The sequence below is a fragment of the Macrotis lagotis genome, chromosome 3, assembly GCF_037893015.1.
Source record: "Macrotis lagotis isolate mMagLag1 chromosome 3, bilby.v1.9.chrom.fasta, whole genome shotgun sequence".
In the NCBI taxonomy this organism is placed as follows: domain Eukaryota; kingdom Metazoa; phylum Chordata; class Mammalia; order Peramelemorphia; family Peramelidae; genus Macrotis; species Macrotis lagotis.
This window is the reverse complement of record NC_133660.1, coordinates 292,537,962-292,557,367: the sequence shown is the minus strand read 5'-3', so window position 1 is coordinate 292,557,367 and position 19,406 is coordinate 292,537,962. Positions and strand designations below refer to the sequence as shown.

At 34.7% G+C, this 19,406-nt stretch overlaps 1 protein-coding gene across 1 annotated transcript; it reads right to left on the bottom strand.

The window, feature by feature from the left end:
* Positions 1 to 17,274: 17,274 nt before the first annotated feature.
* LOC141516687 (olfactory receptor 5B12-like) lies at positions 17,275 to 18,219 on the bottom strand. Its single transcript, XM_074227687.1, has one exon. The coding sequence runs from the start codon at positions 18,199 to 18,201 to the stop codon at positions 17,275 to 17,277; it is 927 nt and encodes a 308-aa protein (XP_074083788.1). The 5' UTR covers positions 18,202 to 18,219.
* Between the last annotated feature and the right edge of the window lie 1,187 nt (positions 18,220 to 19,406).

Below are 19,406 nucleotides of genomic sequence, written 5' to 3'. Positions count from 1 at the left end.
GTTATGCATATAATCCTCTTAGAAATCATTAGTTATTGTTGTTGTAAGCTGTGACATTGCCTTTGTCTTAACAATAATAAACTACCTTGTGTTTTTCCCCTTCTGGAGGGTGTCTTAGTGTGGGTATGACGCTGCCCTAAAACCACGAATCAGAAATATGGCTCCTGAAGACCCCAGCTTGAGCGTGCTAGTGATCTTCCTTGCTCTGAGAATGAGATCAAGAACTTCATCCTGGATACAAATATAGGCAAAGCAACAGAATACTTGTCCTGCTGCCAACAAAAGAACCCCTGTAATCATAACATATTTAGGATCCACAGAACTTAGAAAAGAACTGAGAAGAACATCCTGCAACATGGTGTGTCACAGGAGAGTGTGGATATTTGGGGAGGTGGGATGAGACTGGGGACTAACCTGAGAAAAGTGACAGAAGCATACAGACATCTATCTTGTCAGCTCAGCTGGTCTGGAAGACTCAGCTGAGAGCCCCCAAGTCTCCACCACAGTCCCCATGATGCCCACTGAGCCTTACTACCCCCCACCCTTTTCCTATGGGAGGGCCTAACCTTCTTCAGAACAAACACAGAAATGGACCAGGTGTTCTCAAGTTGTGCTGATTATTAATTAAGTGGATTAACTTTTGAGCCAGAGGGCCCAGACTAGATGGTGAAAAGATAGAGTTACTGGAGTGGGCCACTGACACAGAAAATCCAGAGAAAATTTTTGGAATCCCTTCAGGCCAGACCACTGACTAAGCCCCTGAAATTCCTAACCCCAGGAAGCAAAGCCTCTAGGAATCTCAACACCCAAGTTCTGAAAACCAACCCCACTCCCAGTACAAGACCCTAGGAAAAGGGTCCAAAATGAAGAAAGACCAGCATGGGGGGGGAGTCATTGAATATTACCTTAAAAATAAGGATACCAGCTAAGAGAGGATGGGATCATCAGAGGAGAATATGAATTCTTGGACTTCTAGAAAGAATTTTTGCAAGAGACCAGAAGGGAGTTTAAAAATCAAATGGAAAAATTAAGAAAAGAAACACAAGATATAATGAACACTTTGCAAGAGAAAATTGACATCTTGCTACAGGAAAACAAATCTGTTGATAATACAATGAGGCAAATGTAAAGAGATATAAATTCTTTCATAACTAGAATTGACCAATTGAAAAAGGAAATAGTAAAATGTAAATGAAGAGTAAACTTACCTAAACAATGATTGGAATCTCTGGAAAATAATGACTTCATTATTTTATCACCATATATATATGTACATATATGTATATATGTACATATATGTATATATATTACATTATCACTAAAAGGCTAGCATAAAAAACTCCAGAGAATTAGAAGAAAATGTAAAATGCCTCATTGGCAGAACAACTCACCTGGAAAATAGATCTAGTGCAGACAACTGAAGAATCATAAGAATACTTGAAAAGGTTAAAGGAAAAAAAACCTGGTTTAATATTTCAGGATACAGTGTAGGAGAATTGACATGATATCCTGGAACCAGAGGACAGAATTTTCATTGGAAGAATATACTGATCCCCTTCTAAAAGGTTTCCCAAAATGAAACCACCAAGGAATATTTTGTCCAAAGTCCAGAACTATGCCGTCAAAGGGAAAAATCCTACAAGGAGTCAGAAAGGAACAATTCAAATACCAGGGAGCCACAGACAGGATTACCCAGGCTGCATCAACAATAAGAGATCAAATGATCTGGAATATGACATTTTGGAAAGCAAGTGAGCTTGGATTGCATCCAAGAATTCACTGGAGCCTTCTCTTTCAGGGGAAAAGATGGATATTTAATGAATTAGTAGACTTTCAAATTTCCTGTCAAAATGATGAGAGCTAAACAGAAAATTTGGTCTTCAAACATGAGACTCCAGAGTTAAATGAAAAGATAAAGCAGAAGAAAAGGAAAAAAGTATTAACCAATAAGATGAAACTAGCGATATCCCCACTTGGGAGGAAGATTCTCATAACTCTTGAGAATTATAATTATATTGGAAGGAATACACAGAGCCAGAAGGAATGGACACTCATGACAAGTTAATGACTCTGAAGGAATGATTTAAAAATATCTCATTAAATAGGGGTGACAGTAAAGAGACAGGAGGAAAGAGGAGATAGAATGGTGTTAATTACTTCATATGAAGATGTACAAAGGACCTATAGCAAAAGAGTGGGAAAAGGGAGGAAGTGAGTGTGTCTGCATCTTACTTTCATCAGATTTGGCTCAAAAATGGATTAACATTTGAGTTGAACTTAGAAACTTATCTTACATTTCAAGAATTAAGAGGGGAAAGGAGAGGGTAGGGAAGGAAAGGAGGAACTCACTGAAAGGAAGGAAAATGAAGTAATGGAAAGGGGGTAAGACAAGGGGGGTTGGATAGAAGTGGGGTAAACATACTGAAGGAAGTGATATTCACAAGCAAAATACTGGAGAATGGGGATAACGTGATTAAAAAGGGGAAAAATACAAAAGGAGGAAAGATAGCACAAAGGGAAACAGAGTGTTAGTAATTATGACTTTGTATGTGAATGAGCTGAACTCCCCCATAAAATGGAAGTGGATAGGAGAGTAGATTTAAAACCATAATCCTACAATATGTTGCTTATAAGAAACTCATTTAGACAGAGAGATACATAGAGGGTAAAGATAAAAGCCTGGAGCAGAATATATTAAGCTTCACTTGAAATCAAAAAGGTAGTGCTAGCAATACTTATCTCACACAATCTCTGCAAAAATGAATCTCTTTAAAAGAGATAAAGAAGGAAACTATATCCTCTTAAAATGTACCATACATAATGAAGCAATCTCAATACTAAATATGTATGCACCAAGTGGCATAACATCCACTCTTAGAGGAGAAGCTGAATGAGTTACAGGAAAACATAGACAGCAAAAAACTACCTTTGGGAGACCTCAACCTCCCTCTCTTAGAATTAATAAAATAAAATAAACAAGAAGGAAGTTAAGGAGCTAAAGAGGCTATTATAAAACTTAGACATGGCAGAACTTTGGAGAAAATTGAACGGGGATAGAAAGAAATATAACTTTAATATTTTCTTTCTGTCATAAGCGTACGACACCAATACAAAAATTGACCATGTACTTGGGTATAAAATCCTCATAATCAAATGCAGCAAGGCAGAAATATTGAATGCATCCTTTTCAGATTATGATGTAATAAAATTTATGTGCAGTAAAAGACCATGGAGAGATAGACCTAAACCTAATTGGTAACTAAATAACCAAACTTAAAAAATGAGTGGATCAAAAAGCAAATCATAGAAAGAATTAATGATTTCATCCAAGACAATGACAATAATGAGACAACATAAATAAAGTTATGGGATAGAGTAAAATCATTTATTAGGGGATGTATTATAGCTTTAATTACATGAATAAAATAAAGAGGAATTCAATGAACTGAGCATAGAAGTAAAAAAAATAGGAAAAGAACAAACCAAATATTCACAATTAAATAGCAAATTAGAAATTCTAAAAATTAAAGGAGAAATTAAAACTGAAAACAAGAAAACTATTGTAGGCATAAAATCAAGAGTGGGTTTGATGCAAAACAAAGCAATAAAATAGATTAACTTTTGGTTAATTTAATAAACAAAAGACAAAAACCAAATAGTATAAAAAATGAAAAAAGTGAATTCATCTCCAATGAGGAAGAAAAGTAATAATTTAGAATTATTTCATTCAATTTGGAAAAATAGTCTAATAAATTTGATAATCTATGTTAAATGGATGAATATTTACAAAAATATTAATTGTCCAAGTCAAAATAAGAGAAATCAAATGCCTAAATAATCCTATCTCAGGAAAAAGAAATTCAACAAGCCATCAATGAACTTTATAAGAAAACATCTCCAGGGTCAGATGGATTCACAAGGGAATTCTATCAAGCAACCTACAAGGACTGAGTGATCACAATTCTATATAAACTACTTGGAAAAATAGGTGAAGATAAAACTCTGCCTAATTCCTTGTATGATACTAATGTGATGCTGATTCCTAAACCAAGAGACAAAACAGAAAAAGAAAATTATAGACCAATCTTCCAAATGAATATGAATGCAAAAATCATGAAGTATTAGCAAAGCAATCAAAGCAAATTATCACTAGGATAATACACTCTGACCAGGTTTTATTACAGGAATGCAGCATTGGTTAAATATTAGGAAAATTGTCAGCATAATTGACTATAGCAGTAACAAAACTAACAGAAATTATATAATTATCTCAATAGATGCTGGAAAAGCCTTTAACAAAATACAGCACAATTCATTCTAAAAACACTAGAGAGCATAGGAATAAATGAATTGTTCCTTATGATGATAAGGAGTAACTCTATGAAACCATCAATAAGCATTATATGAGGGGCAACTAGGTGGCATGGTGGATAGAGCCCTGGAGTCAGGAGTACTTGATTTCAAATCTGGCCGCAGACACTTCATAATTACCTTGCTCTTGGACATTGGGCAAGTCACTTAACCCCATTGCCTTGCCCAAAAAAGTATTATATCCAATGGGGATAAACAAAATGCATTCCCAGTTCGATCAGGGGGTGAAACAAGCATGGCCATTGTCACCAGTACTATTCAATATTATATCAAACCATTTGAGACAGCTAGGTGGCACAGTAGATAGAGCACTGGTGCTGGAGTCAGGAGGACTGAGTTCAAATTTCGCCTCAAAATGAAATAATTACCTAGCTATGTGACCTTGGCCAAGTCACTTAAGTCTACTGCCTTACAAAGAAAAAAAATTTTTTAACGTTCTCATTTTTTAAAAAAGTGGGGTGGGGGTGGGGAAGTTAGGTGGTTTTAGCAGTAAAAGGAGAAAAAATTGAAACAATTAGAATTGGGAATTAAGAAACAAAATTCTCACTCTTTGAAGTTGAAATGATGGTATACCTAGAGAACCCAAACAAATCATCTAAAAAGCTACAATTAGAAATTTTTGCAAAGTTGCTGAATATAAAACAATCCCATGCTAATAATCTTCAACATTTGTATATATTATTAACAAAATACAGAAGTAAGAGGTAGAAAGAGAAGTCCCATTTAAAATAACTTCCAAAAAATTACTTTATTGAGCTAGAAAAAATAGTAAATAAATTCATATGGAGAAAAAATGTCAAGAGTATCAACGGATTTAAGGGGCGGCTAGGCGGCACAGTGGATAGAGCACTGGTCCTAGAGTCAGGCCTTAGACATTAATAATTACCTAGCCACTTAACCCCATTGCCTTGCAAAAAAAAAAAAAATAGAAGAGTATCAAGGGATTTAATGAAAAAAAAAGTCCACAAGAGAAGGCAGCTAAGCCTTATCAGATCTAAAAAATTACATTATAAAGCATCAGTTATTAAAACTGTTTGCTCCTAGCTAAGAAATAGAGTGGCAGGTCAGTAGAATAGATTAGGTACAACAGAGGCATCAGTAAATGATTATAGTAATCTACTGCTTCATAAACCAAAAGAGTCCAGTTTCTAATACGAACTCTATTAAAACAACTGGGAAAACTGAAAGACAGTATGGAAGAAAGTAGAATTAGGCCAATATCTCACCCTATACCAAAGATAAGATGAAAATGAGTGCAGAATTAGGCATAAAAGTCAAAATTACAAGCAAATTTGGAGAACAAGGAATAGTTTACCTCTCAGATGTGTGGAAAGGGGAGCTGTTTATGAACAAGGAAGAGGTAGAGAATATTATAAAAAACAAACGATAATTTTCATTACATTATAGTAAAAAGCTTTTGCACAAACATAAACACTTTAACCAAGATCAAAAGAAATGCAGAAAATTGGGAAATAATTTTTAACTAGTGTTTCTGACAAAGGATACATCTCTAAAATATATAGAAAACTGAGTTAAATTTATAAAATAGACAAAAACCATAAATCATTTCCCAATTGTCAAATGGTCGAAGGATCTTCAAAGGACATTTTCAGGTGAGAAAATCAAAGCTTCTCTACAGTCACATGAAAAATTGCTCTAAATCATTATTGATGAGAGAAATGGAAATTAAAGCATCTCTGAGGTCTCACCTCACACCTCTCAGATTGTCCAATATGACCAGAAAGGAAAATGATCAATGTTGAAAGGGATGTGGGAAATCTGGGACACGAATACTTTGTTGGTGGAGCTGGGAACTCATCCAAACTTTCTGGAGAGCAATTATTACACCTAAAGGGCAATAAAAATGTGAATACCCTTTGATCCAGTAATGACATTACTGTGTCTATACCATGATGAGATAATGCAAAAGGCGAAAATGTCACTTATACAAAAATATTCATAACAGCTCTCTTTCTGGTGGTATAGAACTGGAAATTGAAAGATGTCTAATTGGGGAATGACTGAACAAATTGTGACATATATATATATATATATATATATATATATATATATATATATATATATACATATATATATGACACACTATTGTTCCATAAGAAATTATGATGAATGGGATTTCGGAAAACATGGGAAAGATTTGCATGAATTGATGCTGAGTGAGTTGAGCAGAACCAGATTAGCATAATACACCTTAACAAAATCCTTGGGGTTGTTGATCATCCTTGATGCACTTGCTCCCTACATCAGTGTAATAATCAAGGTCAATTTTAAGGGATCCATGATGGAGAATACTGTCTCTATTCAGAGAAGGAACTGTGGAGTTTAAATGAAGCCTAAGAATCATTACCTTCAATTTTTTTTTAAAAAAATTTCTTATATATTACTTAAATTTTGCTATTTCTAATGTTTTCTTTCTTCCTCATGGGTCTGTTTTATTTTTTTCTCAACACATTTAATTGTTATCTATACAAATATTGGAAAGAAAAGTAAATACTATATCAGATTGCCTATTCTTTCCTGAAGGGGGGAGGAAAAGAGGGGATTGTAACATTCAAAACCTTGTAAAATCAGGATGGTAGAAACTACTATGGTATGAATTAGAAAACAAAATATTTATAAAATTTTTAAAAAGACAACAACAAAGTGTGCCATGTAATTTTTTTTTTCTCTGGAGAACAATTACTTCAGAATTAAAAAGAACATCTCTGTTTTAGGAGCTATTGAACAAGCAATTCGATTAACATCAAAGTTATATCTTCCAAGCAACTCGGGTGGATTTTCTTTCAAAGTAATGAACTATTTAAAAATTATGCAGTTGGCTCTTCCTCTTTCTAGGAAAACATCTCCAACAGCTGTCTTGAACTTACATGTGTGCGTGTGCATTTGTGAGGTGGAGGTATTAGATAGTGGTGCATTAGATAGAGCAGTGGTCTTAGATTCAAGAACAATCACCTTCATGACTTATAGCAGAGTCTAAGTCGCTGATTAGATGTTTGATGCTGGGCAAGTATATATATCCTGTTTGCCACAATCTGTCACATATTAAATTAGCTGGAGATGGAAATGGGAAAGCAATCAAATACTTTTGCCAAGAAAACTCCAATATGAGGAGATAATGAGTCAAACACAACTGAACAATGAGAAAATAAATCGGACATATTCATTTCATGTAATAATCTTATAAGAGAGGGCCTATTATTAAGAATTTTGAACATGAGGAAAGTGAAATAGTAACATGTCTAGGGCTAAACATGTTGAAAGTGTCTAAGACTATAGAAATCCAGGTCTCTGTTAACGGCAAATTGACTACATATTCTATTTCATAATGTTGCCTTTAAACAAGTTTGGTTTACACTTCTCTGTTCATAGAGAAATACTCTGATTTGGAACTGGATTCTAGAGTGGGAAAGGTATTATTTGAAACTTCTCTCTAAATAAAAAGATGATCTCATTGAATTTGTCTTCCCCTCACAGCTTTCCGAAAAGTATTTTTGACATCTTTATTCCTAAGGCTCTTAAACTAGAGGATTCAACATAGGAATGACCACAGTGCAGAATACTGACACTGTTTTGTCCATGTCCGTGGTATGGCTTGAGCTGGGTTGGAAATACATGAATATGACTGTCCCATAAAATATAGCCACTGCTGTGAGATGGGAAGCACAGGTGGAGAAGGCTTTCTGGCGACCTTCAGCAGATTGGATGTTCAGGATGGTGATGAAGATTAACAAATAAGAAGTAAAGATGACAAGAAATGGGGAAAAGCTAGTGAATGACCCTAAGATAAAGAATACCGGTTCAATGGTGTGAATATCAGAGCAAGAATGAAGTAGGAGAGGGGGAAGATCACAGAAAAAAAATGATGAATTATGTTGGACCTACAAAAAGAAAGGCTAAAGTTATTTCCTATGACTATGGAAGACAAAAATCCACAAATGTAAGCACCACTGGCCAATTGTGCACATAGAGTTGATGTCACAGTGGTGGTGTAATGTAGGGGCAAACTAGAGTATATTATACATTCTTACTCATATACATTGATTCATAGCTAAATAAAATTCAAAATAAGAACTTTTGCTTAACTTTGTCCAAAGGATTACAGTTGGTCCATACCTGACACAGTTTTAAATTTGAATCCATATAAAATATATGTCTGTGTTTTTATTTAGCACAAGAAAAAATGATAATGCTTGCTCACATAAATATGACAGAGACATAATATCATGTAAAATTATTTTGGGGATTTAAAAAATTTAACCATCTAACCAATCATTGAAAACATCTATTAATTATAGGGATTGTTTTCTTTTTTACAAACTAAAATCAGACATTAAATATTTATTAAGCATCTATTAGGCAAGAGGAGCTATTCTAAGTCCTAGCCATTCAAAAAGGGACAAAAGACACTTTCTGCTTTCAAGGAGATGAGAACTGAATGATACATATACTTGAACTTGGTTTTCATATATTACATTTTTAAACAATATTCACATATAAACTAACCATTGTCAGGAAATAATTTCTTCAGATATTGTTTTGTTCTCTTAAAGGCAGCTTTTTTGGCACATTGAAGAAAGCAAATAAATTCATTTACAGATGCTGGTTGTGTAAAAATGCAGATAAGAATAGGACCTTTCTTCCAGTGTTATTGTGAGGATAAAACATGATAGTATTTTCAAAATTCTAAGACCAATGTCTGGCATATGATGGGTACAGTATTATTAATATTATTTTTAGTTTTTTCAAGGCAATGGGGTTAAGTGGCTTGCCCAAGGCCACACAGCTAGGTAATTATTAAGTGTCTGATACAGAATTTGAACTCAGGTCTTCCTGACTCCAGAGCCAGTACTCTATCCACTGTGCCACCTAGCTGCTCTGCAATATTATTGCTAATAGTCATCAGCACCACCATCATCATCAATCATTCTCATCATCCTCATTATAATTAACACCCTCTACTAACACTTATGTTAGCTATATTGAATGAATTACCATGGTATCATCCAGGTAATTTGAAAATTCACCAAGTAGAAGAAGAAAAATAACATATGCAGAGGGTGAGATTAAATTGGAAAATGTGAACTATTAAACCATTAACAGCTTTGCTATGGCAGCATTTTTATCATAGTCCATTATGGTTTCAATAATGAGAATGTACAATTAATCTACTTTCCTAACAGTCTGATCATTTGGCTTCAAGAACACAAAAGTTTATAAAAGATTTCAAAATATGGCAAATTTTCAAAGTTCATGAGGAAAATATCTTTGGGAGAGAAGGAAAGAAGGGGATACTCCGGGGTTGAGTACAGAATGAAAAAGAGAAAATGCTCCTGTGTGTGTCCATCCATTTTGATTCAATTTGCATTCTATTACTGTGTGGTAAGTTTTCCTTCCTTCCTTGCTTGTTTTCTTGCTTCCTTCCTTCCTTTTTCTTTCTTTCTTTCTTTCTTTCTTTCTTTCTTTCTTTCTTTCTTTCTTTCTTTCTTTCTTCCTTCCTTCCTTCCTTCCTTCCTTCCTTTCTTTCTTTCTTTCTTTCTTTCTTTCTTTCTTTCTTTCTTTCTTTCTTTCTTTCTTTCTTTCTTTCTTTCTTTCTTCCTTTCTTCCTTTCTTCCTTTCTTTTTTTTAAAGTTTTTGCAAGGCAATGGGTTTACGTGGCTTGCCCAAGGCCACACAGCTAGGTAATTATTAAGTGACTGAGGCCGGATTTGAACTCAGAGACTCCTGACTCCAGGGATGGTACTATAACCACTGCACAACCTAGCCACTCCTTTCTTCCTTTCTTTCATCCTTCTTTCCTTTTTCATTCTCTTTCCTTCTCTCTTCCTGTCTCTCTCTCTCTCTCTCTCTCTCTCTCTCTCTCTCTCTCTCTCTCTCCCTTTCTCATTCTTTTCTTCCTATCTTTCATAATTTTTTCTCTCTCTCTCCCTTTCCTACTCACACCAATAACAGAAAGTAATGGAATATAGGCTCTACATTTCTAACCATGCTAAACATAGATCTACGGTAATAATGTTGTAAAAGAAGAATCACATCCAAATGGAGGAAAAATTTAGAGGAAAAATTGGCATAATATATGACAACTTTTTTTTTTTTAAATTGGAGAGAGTAAGCTTTGCTCTACATTTAAACTGTGCAGTTCCTTCTCTAGATATAGAATAGTATTCTCCATCACAGGATTTTTAGTTTTTGTCTTTGATTGTTATGTTGCAGAAATGATCAAGTCCATCATACTTGATCACCATCTCTTGTTACTGTTAATGTGTGTAATTCTTCTGGTTCTGCTTAATTCACCAAACATCAGTTCACACTGATGTTCAGTTCCATGCTATTCTGAAGTCCCATCCTTCCTGGTTTCTTATAAAACAATAATGATCCATGACACTTATATTACAATTTATTCAGCCAATTGATGGGCATCCCTTTAATTTCTAATTCTTTGCCATTACAAAAAGAACTGTTTTAATATTTTATTTGTTTTTCTTTTACATTTTTAATGTTCTTTTTGTGATATATACCCAGTAGTGTTATTTCTATAATAAAAGATATGCACCGCACTATCGCCCTTTGGGCAAAGTTCCAAATTGCTCTCCAAAGAGATTGGATCACTTCATAACTCCACCAACAGTGAATTAATGTACCAGTTTTTCCACATCACCTCAAACTTTGATCCTTTTTTACTTTTTATTAATATTGATACATCTGAGAGATATCAGGTGATAACTCAGTTGTTTTAACTTGCATTTCTCTAATTAGTATTAATTTGGAGAATATTTCATATGTTTATTTACAGCTTTAATTTCTTCCTTTGACAACTGTCTGATCATAGTCTTTGACCATTTCTCAATTGGGGAATGACTTGCAACTTCATAAATTTGATCGAATTATTTATGTATTTTTAGAAATGAAACCTTTATCAGAACTCCTATCAATGAAAAGTATTTTTCAAATTTTTATTTCCCTTTCAAATTTTGGCAGCACTGATTTTATTAATTCAAAACTTTTTAATATAGTCAAAATCATCCATTTTATAATGTATAATATACTCTATTTCTTGCCTGGTCTTAAATTCCTCCCCTCTCCATAGATCTTTCAGTTAAAGAATTACTTGGTCTGTTGATTGGTTTATAGTGTCTTCCTTCATGTTTAAATCTTATACCCATTTTGACATATTTTGATATAGGATTCATGAGATGTAGATCTGGGCCTAATTTTCACCATACTCTTTCCAGTTTTCCAAAATCATTTTCTTTAGAACCTATCCTAAACTACTGATCCATTTCTTTATTTCTTATCCAGTACCAGGTATTTTGATGTCTTTAAAAAAAAAAAAACTTTACAAAACCAGACAAGCTGGAGGGCAGAACCAAGATGGCTACTTGAAGGCAAGAATTACCAGAAACTTGTCCCCCCACAAAATTCCAAAAGCCTTTAAATTATGACTCTAGCCAAAGTTTAGAAGGGCAGTAGCCACAGAAAGAATGAGTGAGACAATTTCACAGTCCAAGATAACTTAGAACTTTCATGGGAAAAGTAAGTTTCACCAGGACCTGTGGTTGGGAAAAAGTCTCTGAGAGTTCAGGCACAGCTGAAGCCACAGTACAGCACAGCCAGCCTAGTACCTAGATCCCTGGGGGCACCTAAGTCCATGGTAGAGGGGGCAGTTTCCAGGCCTCCTGGTCCCAGGAAAACCAAGAACAGCTTGAAGGGTTGGTGAGAGAACTCTGCCACACCAGAGTGATTATGGAGCTAGTGCCAGACTCAGAGCATCCCTGCAGTGAGAACTTTCTGCAGGAATTGGGGAAGCCAGCTAGTACCTCCAGAGCACAGCCTACAGGTCAGGGAAACTGCAGAGGTCCCTCTGCTCTCCCAGGGGCAGGACCCAGCTGTTTGTCAATATCCAAATCCAGATTGAAGTTTGGACCCTCATACAACCATAGCCAAGCAATGACCCTCCTCACAGCTTCAGGGGAGAGGGGAGGGCCTGTGGTCATTCACATATCAAAGCATAGGCAATAAAGCAGTTAGAGACTCTCATAAGACATTTCATGAATTAAAGTCCCAGTGGGGTGTCCTAAAACCCCCCAAAGCCCTCGAATTGTGGTAAATCTGTCATGGGCTGAAAAAATGAACAAACAAAACAAAAAAGAAGAATCTGACCATGGAAAATTACTTTGGTCCCATGGAAGATTCAGAAGATGAGAAAATTGAACCATCTGTATCCAAATCCTCCAAGAGAAATAGAAAATGGGTTTAGGCTATGAATGAGTTCAAAAAAGAATTTGAAAAGCAATTAAGAGAAGTAGAGGAAAAAATGAGAGGAGAAATGAAAGCTATGCAAATTAATCATGAAAACTAAGGCAGTCATTTGTTGAAATAAATACAAAAAACTCAAGAAAATAATATGCTAAAAACCAGTTTAGGCCAAATGGAAAAGGCAACATGAAAGGCAAATGAGGGGAAGAATGCCTTAAAAAAGCAGAAATGGAAAGCTAGAAAAGGAGATTAAAAAATGTCTCAGAAGAAAATAACACCTTCAAATATAGAATGGAACTAAAGGAAGCTGATGACTTTGCAAGAAATCAGGAAGAAATAAAACAATTCAAAAAATAGAAGAAAATGTGAAATATTTCATTGGTGAAAACAACTGACCTTGAAAACAAATCCAGGAGAGATAATTAAAAAAAATTAATGGGCAACCTAAAGTCATGACCAGGAAAATAGCCTAGACTTCATTTTCCAAGAACCAAAATTGTCCTGAGATCCCAGAAGCAGAGAGTAAAATAGGAATTGAGGAAATTCACCAATCACCTCCTGAAAGAGATTCCAAAAGAAAAACTTCCAGGACTATCATAGCCAAATTCCAAAACTCCCAAGTCAAAGAGAAAATACAAAAAAGTGTCCAGAAACAAGCAATTTAACTACTGTGGCTCTATAGTCAGGACTACACAGTATTTGGCAACATCTACATTAAGGGCATGAAGGACTTGGAATAAGATGTTCCAGAAGTCAAAAGATCTTGGTTTACAACCAAGAACCAACTACCTAAAAAAACTGAACATCCTCTTTCAGGGGAAAAGATGGACTTTCAATGAAATAGGGGACTTTCAAACTTTCCTATTGAAACAGAAACTTTGATCACCACATATAGGACTCAGGCGAACCATAGAAGGGGGTGGATGAAAAGTACTAACTATGAGGAACTCAATGATGTAGAACTGTTTGTACTTTTGCATGGGAAGAAGATATTGATAACTCATATGAACTTTCTCATTCATAAGAGTAGTTAGAAGGAGCATATACAGACAGGGCACAGGAAGTAGCTGAATATAATGGTATATAATGTAGTAAAAAGATGGAGTCAATGGGTGATAAAGGAAAGTACTGGGAGAAAGAAAAAGGAGAGGAAGAAGGGCCTAAGATATGTCACACAAGAGTAAAAAAAAAGTTTTTTAATGGAGTGGAACAGGTGAAGGCTAAGGGATTGAATGAGTCTTCATTCTCATCAGAAATGGCTCAGAGAGGAAATAGCATACATGCTTAGTAGGGTAGAGAAATATACCTTACCCTAGAGAAAAATGAGAGGAAAGGGATAGGATAAGGTGGAATGGGGGAGGAGGAAAGTAAGGAGTAAGTTATAGAAGAGAAGGCAGACCATGGTAGTGGGTACTCAGATAAAACAGACTTTCACAGGGTGAAAGGAGAGAGGGATTAGAATAAGTGAGAGTGGAAAGGAATAGAGTGGAAGGAAATACAGCTAGTAATAGCAACTGTGGAACAATAACATAGCAACTTCTTTGGTAGTTTTATGATAAAGAAGGCAACTCATCCCAGAGACAGAACCATTGGAATCTGAACACAGACTGAAGTACGTTTTTTTCTCTCACACCATTCTTGAGCTTTCTTTTCTTCTTGGTGGGGAGGAGGGTTTTATGTTTACATTCATTACAAGATATTTTAATTATATAAAATAAATAAACTAAAAAATTTAAAATATATTTACTAAATGGCAAATTCAGAAAAAGCTACATATAACGAATGACAATCATTCTGTAAAGCACTTTGAAATATCTCATTTCAGATTTGTGGAAAAGATATATCAATGATGACTAGATGGTTAAAAAAATTAGGTGCATTCTGAACTTGTTAGAAAGACTGAATGTAAATTTACAAAATAATCCCTCATTGTCAGATTGAAAGAAGGTACCCAATGATATTCTCCATGGATCTAATCTGGCACAAAGGCTGCTGTTCCATTCAAATATACATATATATATATATATATATATATATATATATATATATATGTATATATACACATAATATTTTAATAAAGACATAGCTACAAAAGGCAATACATTTTAGTTTTAGTGACTGAAAATTCAACTGTTAGTAGCAAGAAATACTAAATGAAGAAACTCATTTAATATTAAGTGCATTGAGAATCACAGCATATAGAAATAATATAGATTTGAAGGCATTACAATTCACTGAATTTGGAATAATATTATAAGTTACAGCTTCCACATTTTATTATCAATATTGATAAGCTCATTCTTTTCACAGTAGTGCAATCAGGAAGGATGAGAAAGGGATTTGAAATCTTCCCCTATTAGATTCAATAGAAAGAAATGAAAGTGCTTACTGTAGAGAAGAAAGTGCATTTTTAAATACTCCACTGGCCTACACTAAAATTTTCATTCACCAAGATAACTATCCTCATTTCCCTAATTGTTCCTTTCATAGAATTGTTTCCACCAAATCATATCTTTTCATGGTGCAGGTAGCAATGTCCTTCCCCAAATGTGACAATCAAGACTGAAGAAAATGTTCAGATGTACTTAGAAGGGGGGAATCTAAGTGATGCAGTGAAAAAAAGTACTGATTCTGGAGTCAGGAAGATCTAAGATTAAATTTAACCTGAGATATTTATTAGTCATGTAATCTGGGGCAACCTACTTCAGTTTTGTTTGATTTGGCTCTTCATTTGAAAATGAAAACACACTGGAGAAGGAAATGATAAACCACTTCGTCATCTTTTTCATGAAAACCTCATGAAAAATGTACATACACTCCAAGAGAGTTGAAAAACATCCAAAACTATGTAAAGGGCAGAGGACAGCAGTACCATCATGTCGATCATTTGGTACAAATCATTCCTCAATATGGACATATATGTTATTAGATTATTCCTTCTTAGTATATTATTTGCTAATATCATATCAATGCCTTCTTAAGAGTAACCTAGTGTCAGTTGATAGGAGCTCTGGAAATTTGAATGGATAATTGATAGTATCAATTGGTAGTGTATGAAGATACATTAAATAACTACAATTTAGTTAGATCCCAATTTTTTTCCTTTGTGAAATCTATGTTTGCTTTCGATTTGAAATACAATTGCAAACCATTTCAAAGTTCCTCACTCCCTACCAAGATTTCTGTGCTCACATTGACCATATTTAATCTTAGATAATGACCTACAAAAGTGATTGCTCTCTCAGTATATTGCCTCTGAATAGAGTACTTCCTCAAAAAAAACCCAATTTTATATGTTGATTGTGTAGCATATCCTTAAGTCCCTCGAAATTTGAACAAGATGTATATTCAGCTTATGAAATACTTCAAATTACTAAACCTTAGTAAACCTTTACTTCATCCCACAGAAAAATTAACAAAATGTTAAAGAAAAAAAGTCTCACAGAAACATTTCTTCAGACAAAGAAAAATATAAAGTACACAAAGATAAATTAGATAAAATGGAACTGGTATACAAGAATACATCTGGATTTTACACTGATATTACAATGAAATATACATATATATATATATATATATATATATATATATATATATATATATATATTTCCCACAGCTTCAGTGTTCTTTCCAGAACTTGGGATCTTGGCTTGATTTATATTTGTTCCTAAAGGTAATCCCATTGACAGGGTCTTCTGTAATCTTCTGCACTTTCCTAAGAAAGAAATCATTGAACTTTGAGTATGAGGACTTGAACTATAGAAATCAATTAATGCTACAATCATTACTTAATTCATCATTTTTTGTTGATTTGAATTCAAAAATTAATAGAGAAAATAATAGATTACATTTCAAAGTGTCCTTTTGCTTTTCTAGAGTGGTGATACCATAGGATTTACAAACTCACCTCTCTTTTAGGAGATATTCAATAAGCCATACCATTAGCATCAGTGTTATAAATTTCAAGCCACCCATTGGGTATGCTGTCAAAGTAGGGAACTATTGAAAATTATATGCTGCTCTTCCTCTTTCTGGGGGATATCTACAGTGGCTATCTTCAATTTACGTTTCTATGTGTAAGCTTGTGAGGTGACAGTCAGGTGATGTACTGGATAGAGCACTGGTATTGGAATCAAAAAGAGTCATCTTCGTGAATTATAAGATTCTCTAATTCAGTTAATAGATATGTGACCTTGGCTAAGTCTCTTTACCCTGTGAGCCAGAGTTTATCTTCTGTGACAGGAGCTAGAGAAGGAAATGGGAAACTACTCAAACAATTCTATGATAAAATCCCAAAAATAGGACACAAAGAGTCCAATACAACTGAACAAGAAAGAGACAACACATATAATTCATTGCACAAAATAAATTTATAAGACAGGTGACACTAGTAAGGACTTTAAAAATGAGGAAACTGATATAGCAACTTGCTTAAGACTACCACATATTCTGAAAGTCTCAAAGACAATATAAATTCAAGTCTCAACTCCAAATTGAATACAATTTTTGCTTCATAATTTTGTCTTTAAAAAATGAGATTACACTTTTCTCTAGAAGAAAAACAGTCTGATTTGAGGCAGAATGGAAAGGTAAAAACTGAAGTTTCTCTTTAAGTAAAAGATGACATAATTAAAGTTGTCTTCCCTTCATAGCTTTCCAAAAGGCATTTTTGACATCTTTGTTCCTAAGACTATAAACCATAGGATTCATCATAGGGATAATCATAGTGTAGAATACTGATACCATTTTGTCCATATCCATTGAATGACTTGAGCTGGGTTGGAAATACATGAAGATAATTGTCCCATAAAATATAGACACTGCTGTGAGATGGGAAGCACAGGTGGAGAAAGCTTTCTGGCGGCCTTCAGTAGAATGGATCTTCAGGATGGTTATGAAGATTAACAAATAAGAGGTAAAGATGACAAGAAATGGGAAAAATGCAGCCAATGACCCTATGATAAAGAATACTGGCTCAAGGATGTGAATATCAGAGCAAGACAGAAGTAGGAGAGGGGGAAGATCACAGAAAAAGTGATGGACTATGTTGGACTTACAGAAGGAAAGAGTAAATGTGTTTCCTGTGACTATGGAAGAAGATAACAAGCCACATATATAAGCACCACTGGCCAGATGAGCACAAAGAGCTGATGTCATGGTGATGGTATAATGCAGGGGCTTACATACAGCTATGTGACGATCATAGGCCATGGAAGCTAAGAGGAAGCTTTCAGTAGTAGCAAAAGCCCCAAAGAAAAACATTTGTGTAGCACACCCATTATAGGAGATGACCTTGTCCCCTGTGAGAAGACCAACCATCACCTTGGGAGTAACAGCTGAAGAATATCCAAAATCCACCAGAGAGAGGTTACTGAGGAAAAAGTACATGGGGGTATGGAGGGCGGTATCCCAGGAGATCAGAACTACTATGCTCAAGTTCCCTAGTAGTGTGATGAGATAGATGAGGGTGAACATTATGAAGAGAGGAACCTTAAGCTCAGGATCATCGGTTAGTCCTGTAAGGATGAACTCATTCACTTTAGAACCGTTATCCATATATGTTATTGGAGAGTGATGTACATTCACCTGGAAACAAAGAATGACCATAAGAAAAAATTTAACTCTATATGTTGAATATCTTCAAGACATAAAAGAGAGCTCGAGATTTATCTTATCTAAAGGCTTATTTCTATAAGCAATTAAGGAACACCTAACTTGCTGCCATGGCAATTACTCTACATACCCTATACTCATCCATCATTTTCTCTTACAGACAGAGAGCCTCCTGTAATACTTCTCACTTTTTAAAATCTACTGCAAATGCAACAATTTCCAAAGTAACATTTCCCTATTCAGAATGGAGCATTGCCCTATTTTCTGACAAAAATCAGCTTAAGGATGGAATTACTGTAACTCAGTGTTGGGAAATTTGATTTTTTTTCAGAAATATACTTTATTCAATGGAATGAGAAAAGAAGAAAAAAAGAGATCAAGGAGAAACTAACAAAGAGGAAAGCTAATCAAGTGAGAGAAAGGAAGAAAAGATCAAAGAAATTTGTCCAAGAATTTGCTGTAATCCTGTTTGGTCCTAGAATCATTGTAGTTTTATGATTTATGCAATGTACTGAACTCACCAGTTCCAGAGAAGAGATAGTTGACAGTGGACAGCAGTTTCACAGTAGTGGGAATCATCTGTCAAAAAGAGCAATGGTGGATCATTTAATAATAAATGGATGATTTCTAAATTTGTTTCTGTTACAGATCCACTTCTTTTTCAATTCTCTGACACTGTTACTGTGGAAGCAAACGGTGGCCACAAAAAGAAAAAAAATTAAGATTAATATTTCATCTTTTCATTCACTCATGAATGGTTACGAGATATCATCACTTAGGAGTTAATCTCCTTTATGTTTGTGCTATAATCTCACATTCAGGAGCCTTCCTTGAACCAGATCTCTCTGTTTCAGTGCCTTCTTTCTTTCAATGTTCCCTATTTTTCCTCGTTATAGCTTGCTATAAACTGATTTTTGCATATATTTTCGTAGAGATTATTGACTCCTTGTTGATAAGGACTAGGTTTTGCCAAAAGTAGCAATCGGTTGGTCAAACAGTAACAACTTAATAAATTTCTTTTGACTCACTGTGCAGTGGTTACTTTCAATGTCTGAACTAAGCTAAATTGGGTTTTAGGTCTTAGTCACATAGTGAATTCTGGGTAGCTTTTTAAGTCTTTACCATATGAAGGACTGGCTAACATTGTG

Coding starts and splice junctions, on each gene's coding strand:
- LOC141516687 (XM_074227687.1), bottom strand. CDS start 18,201: ATGGATAACGGTTCTAAAGTGAATGAGTTCATCCTTACAGGACTAACC.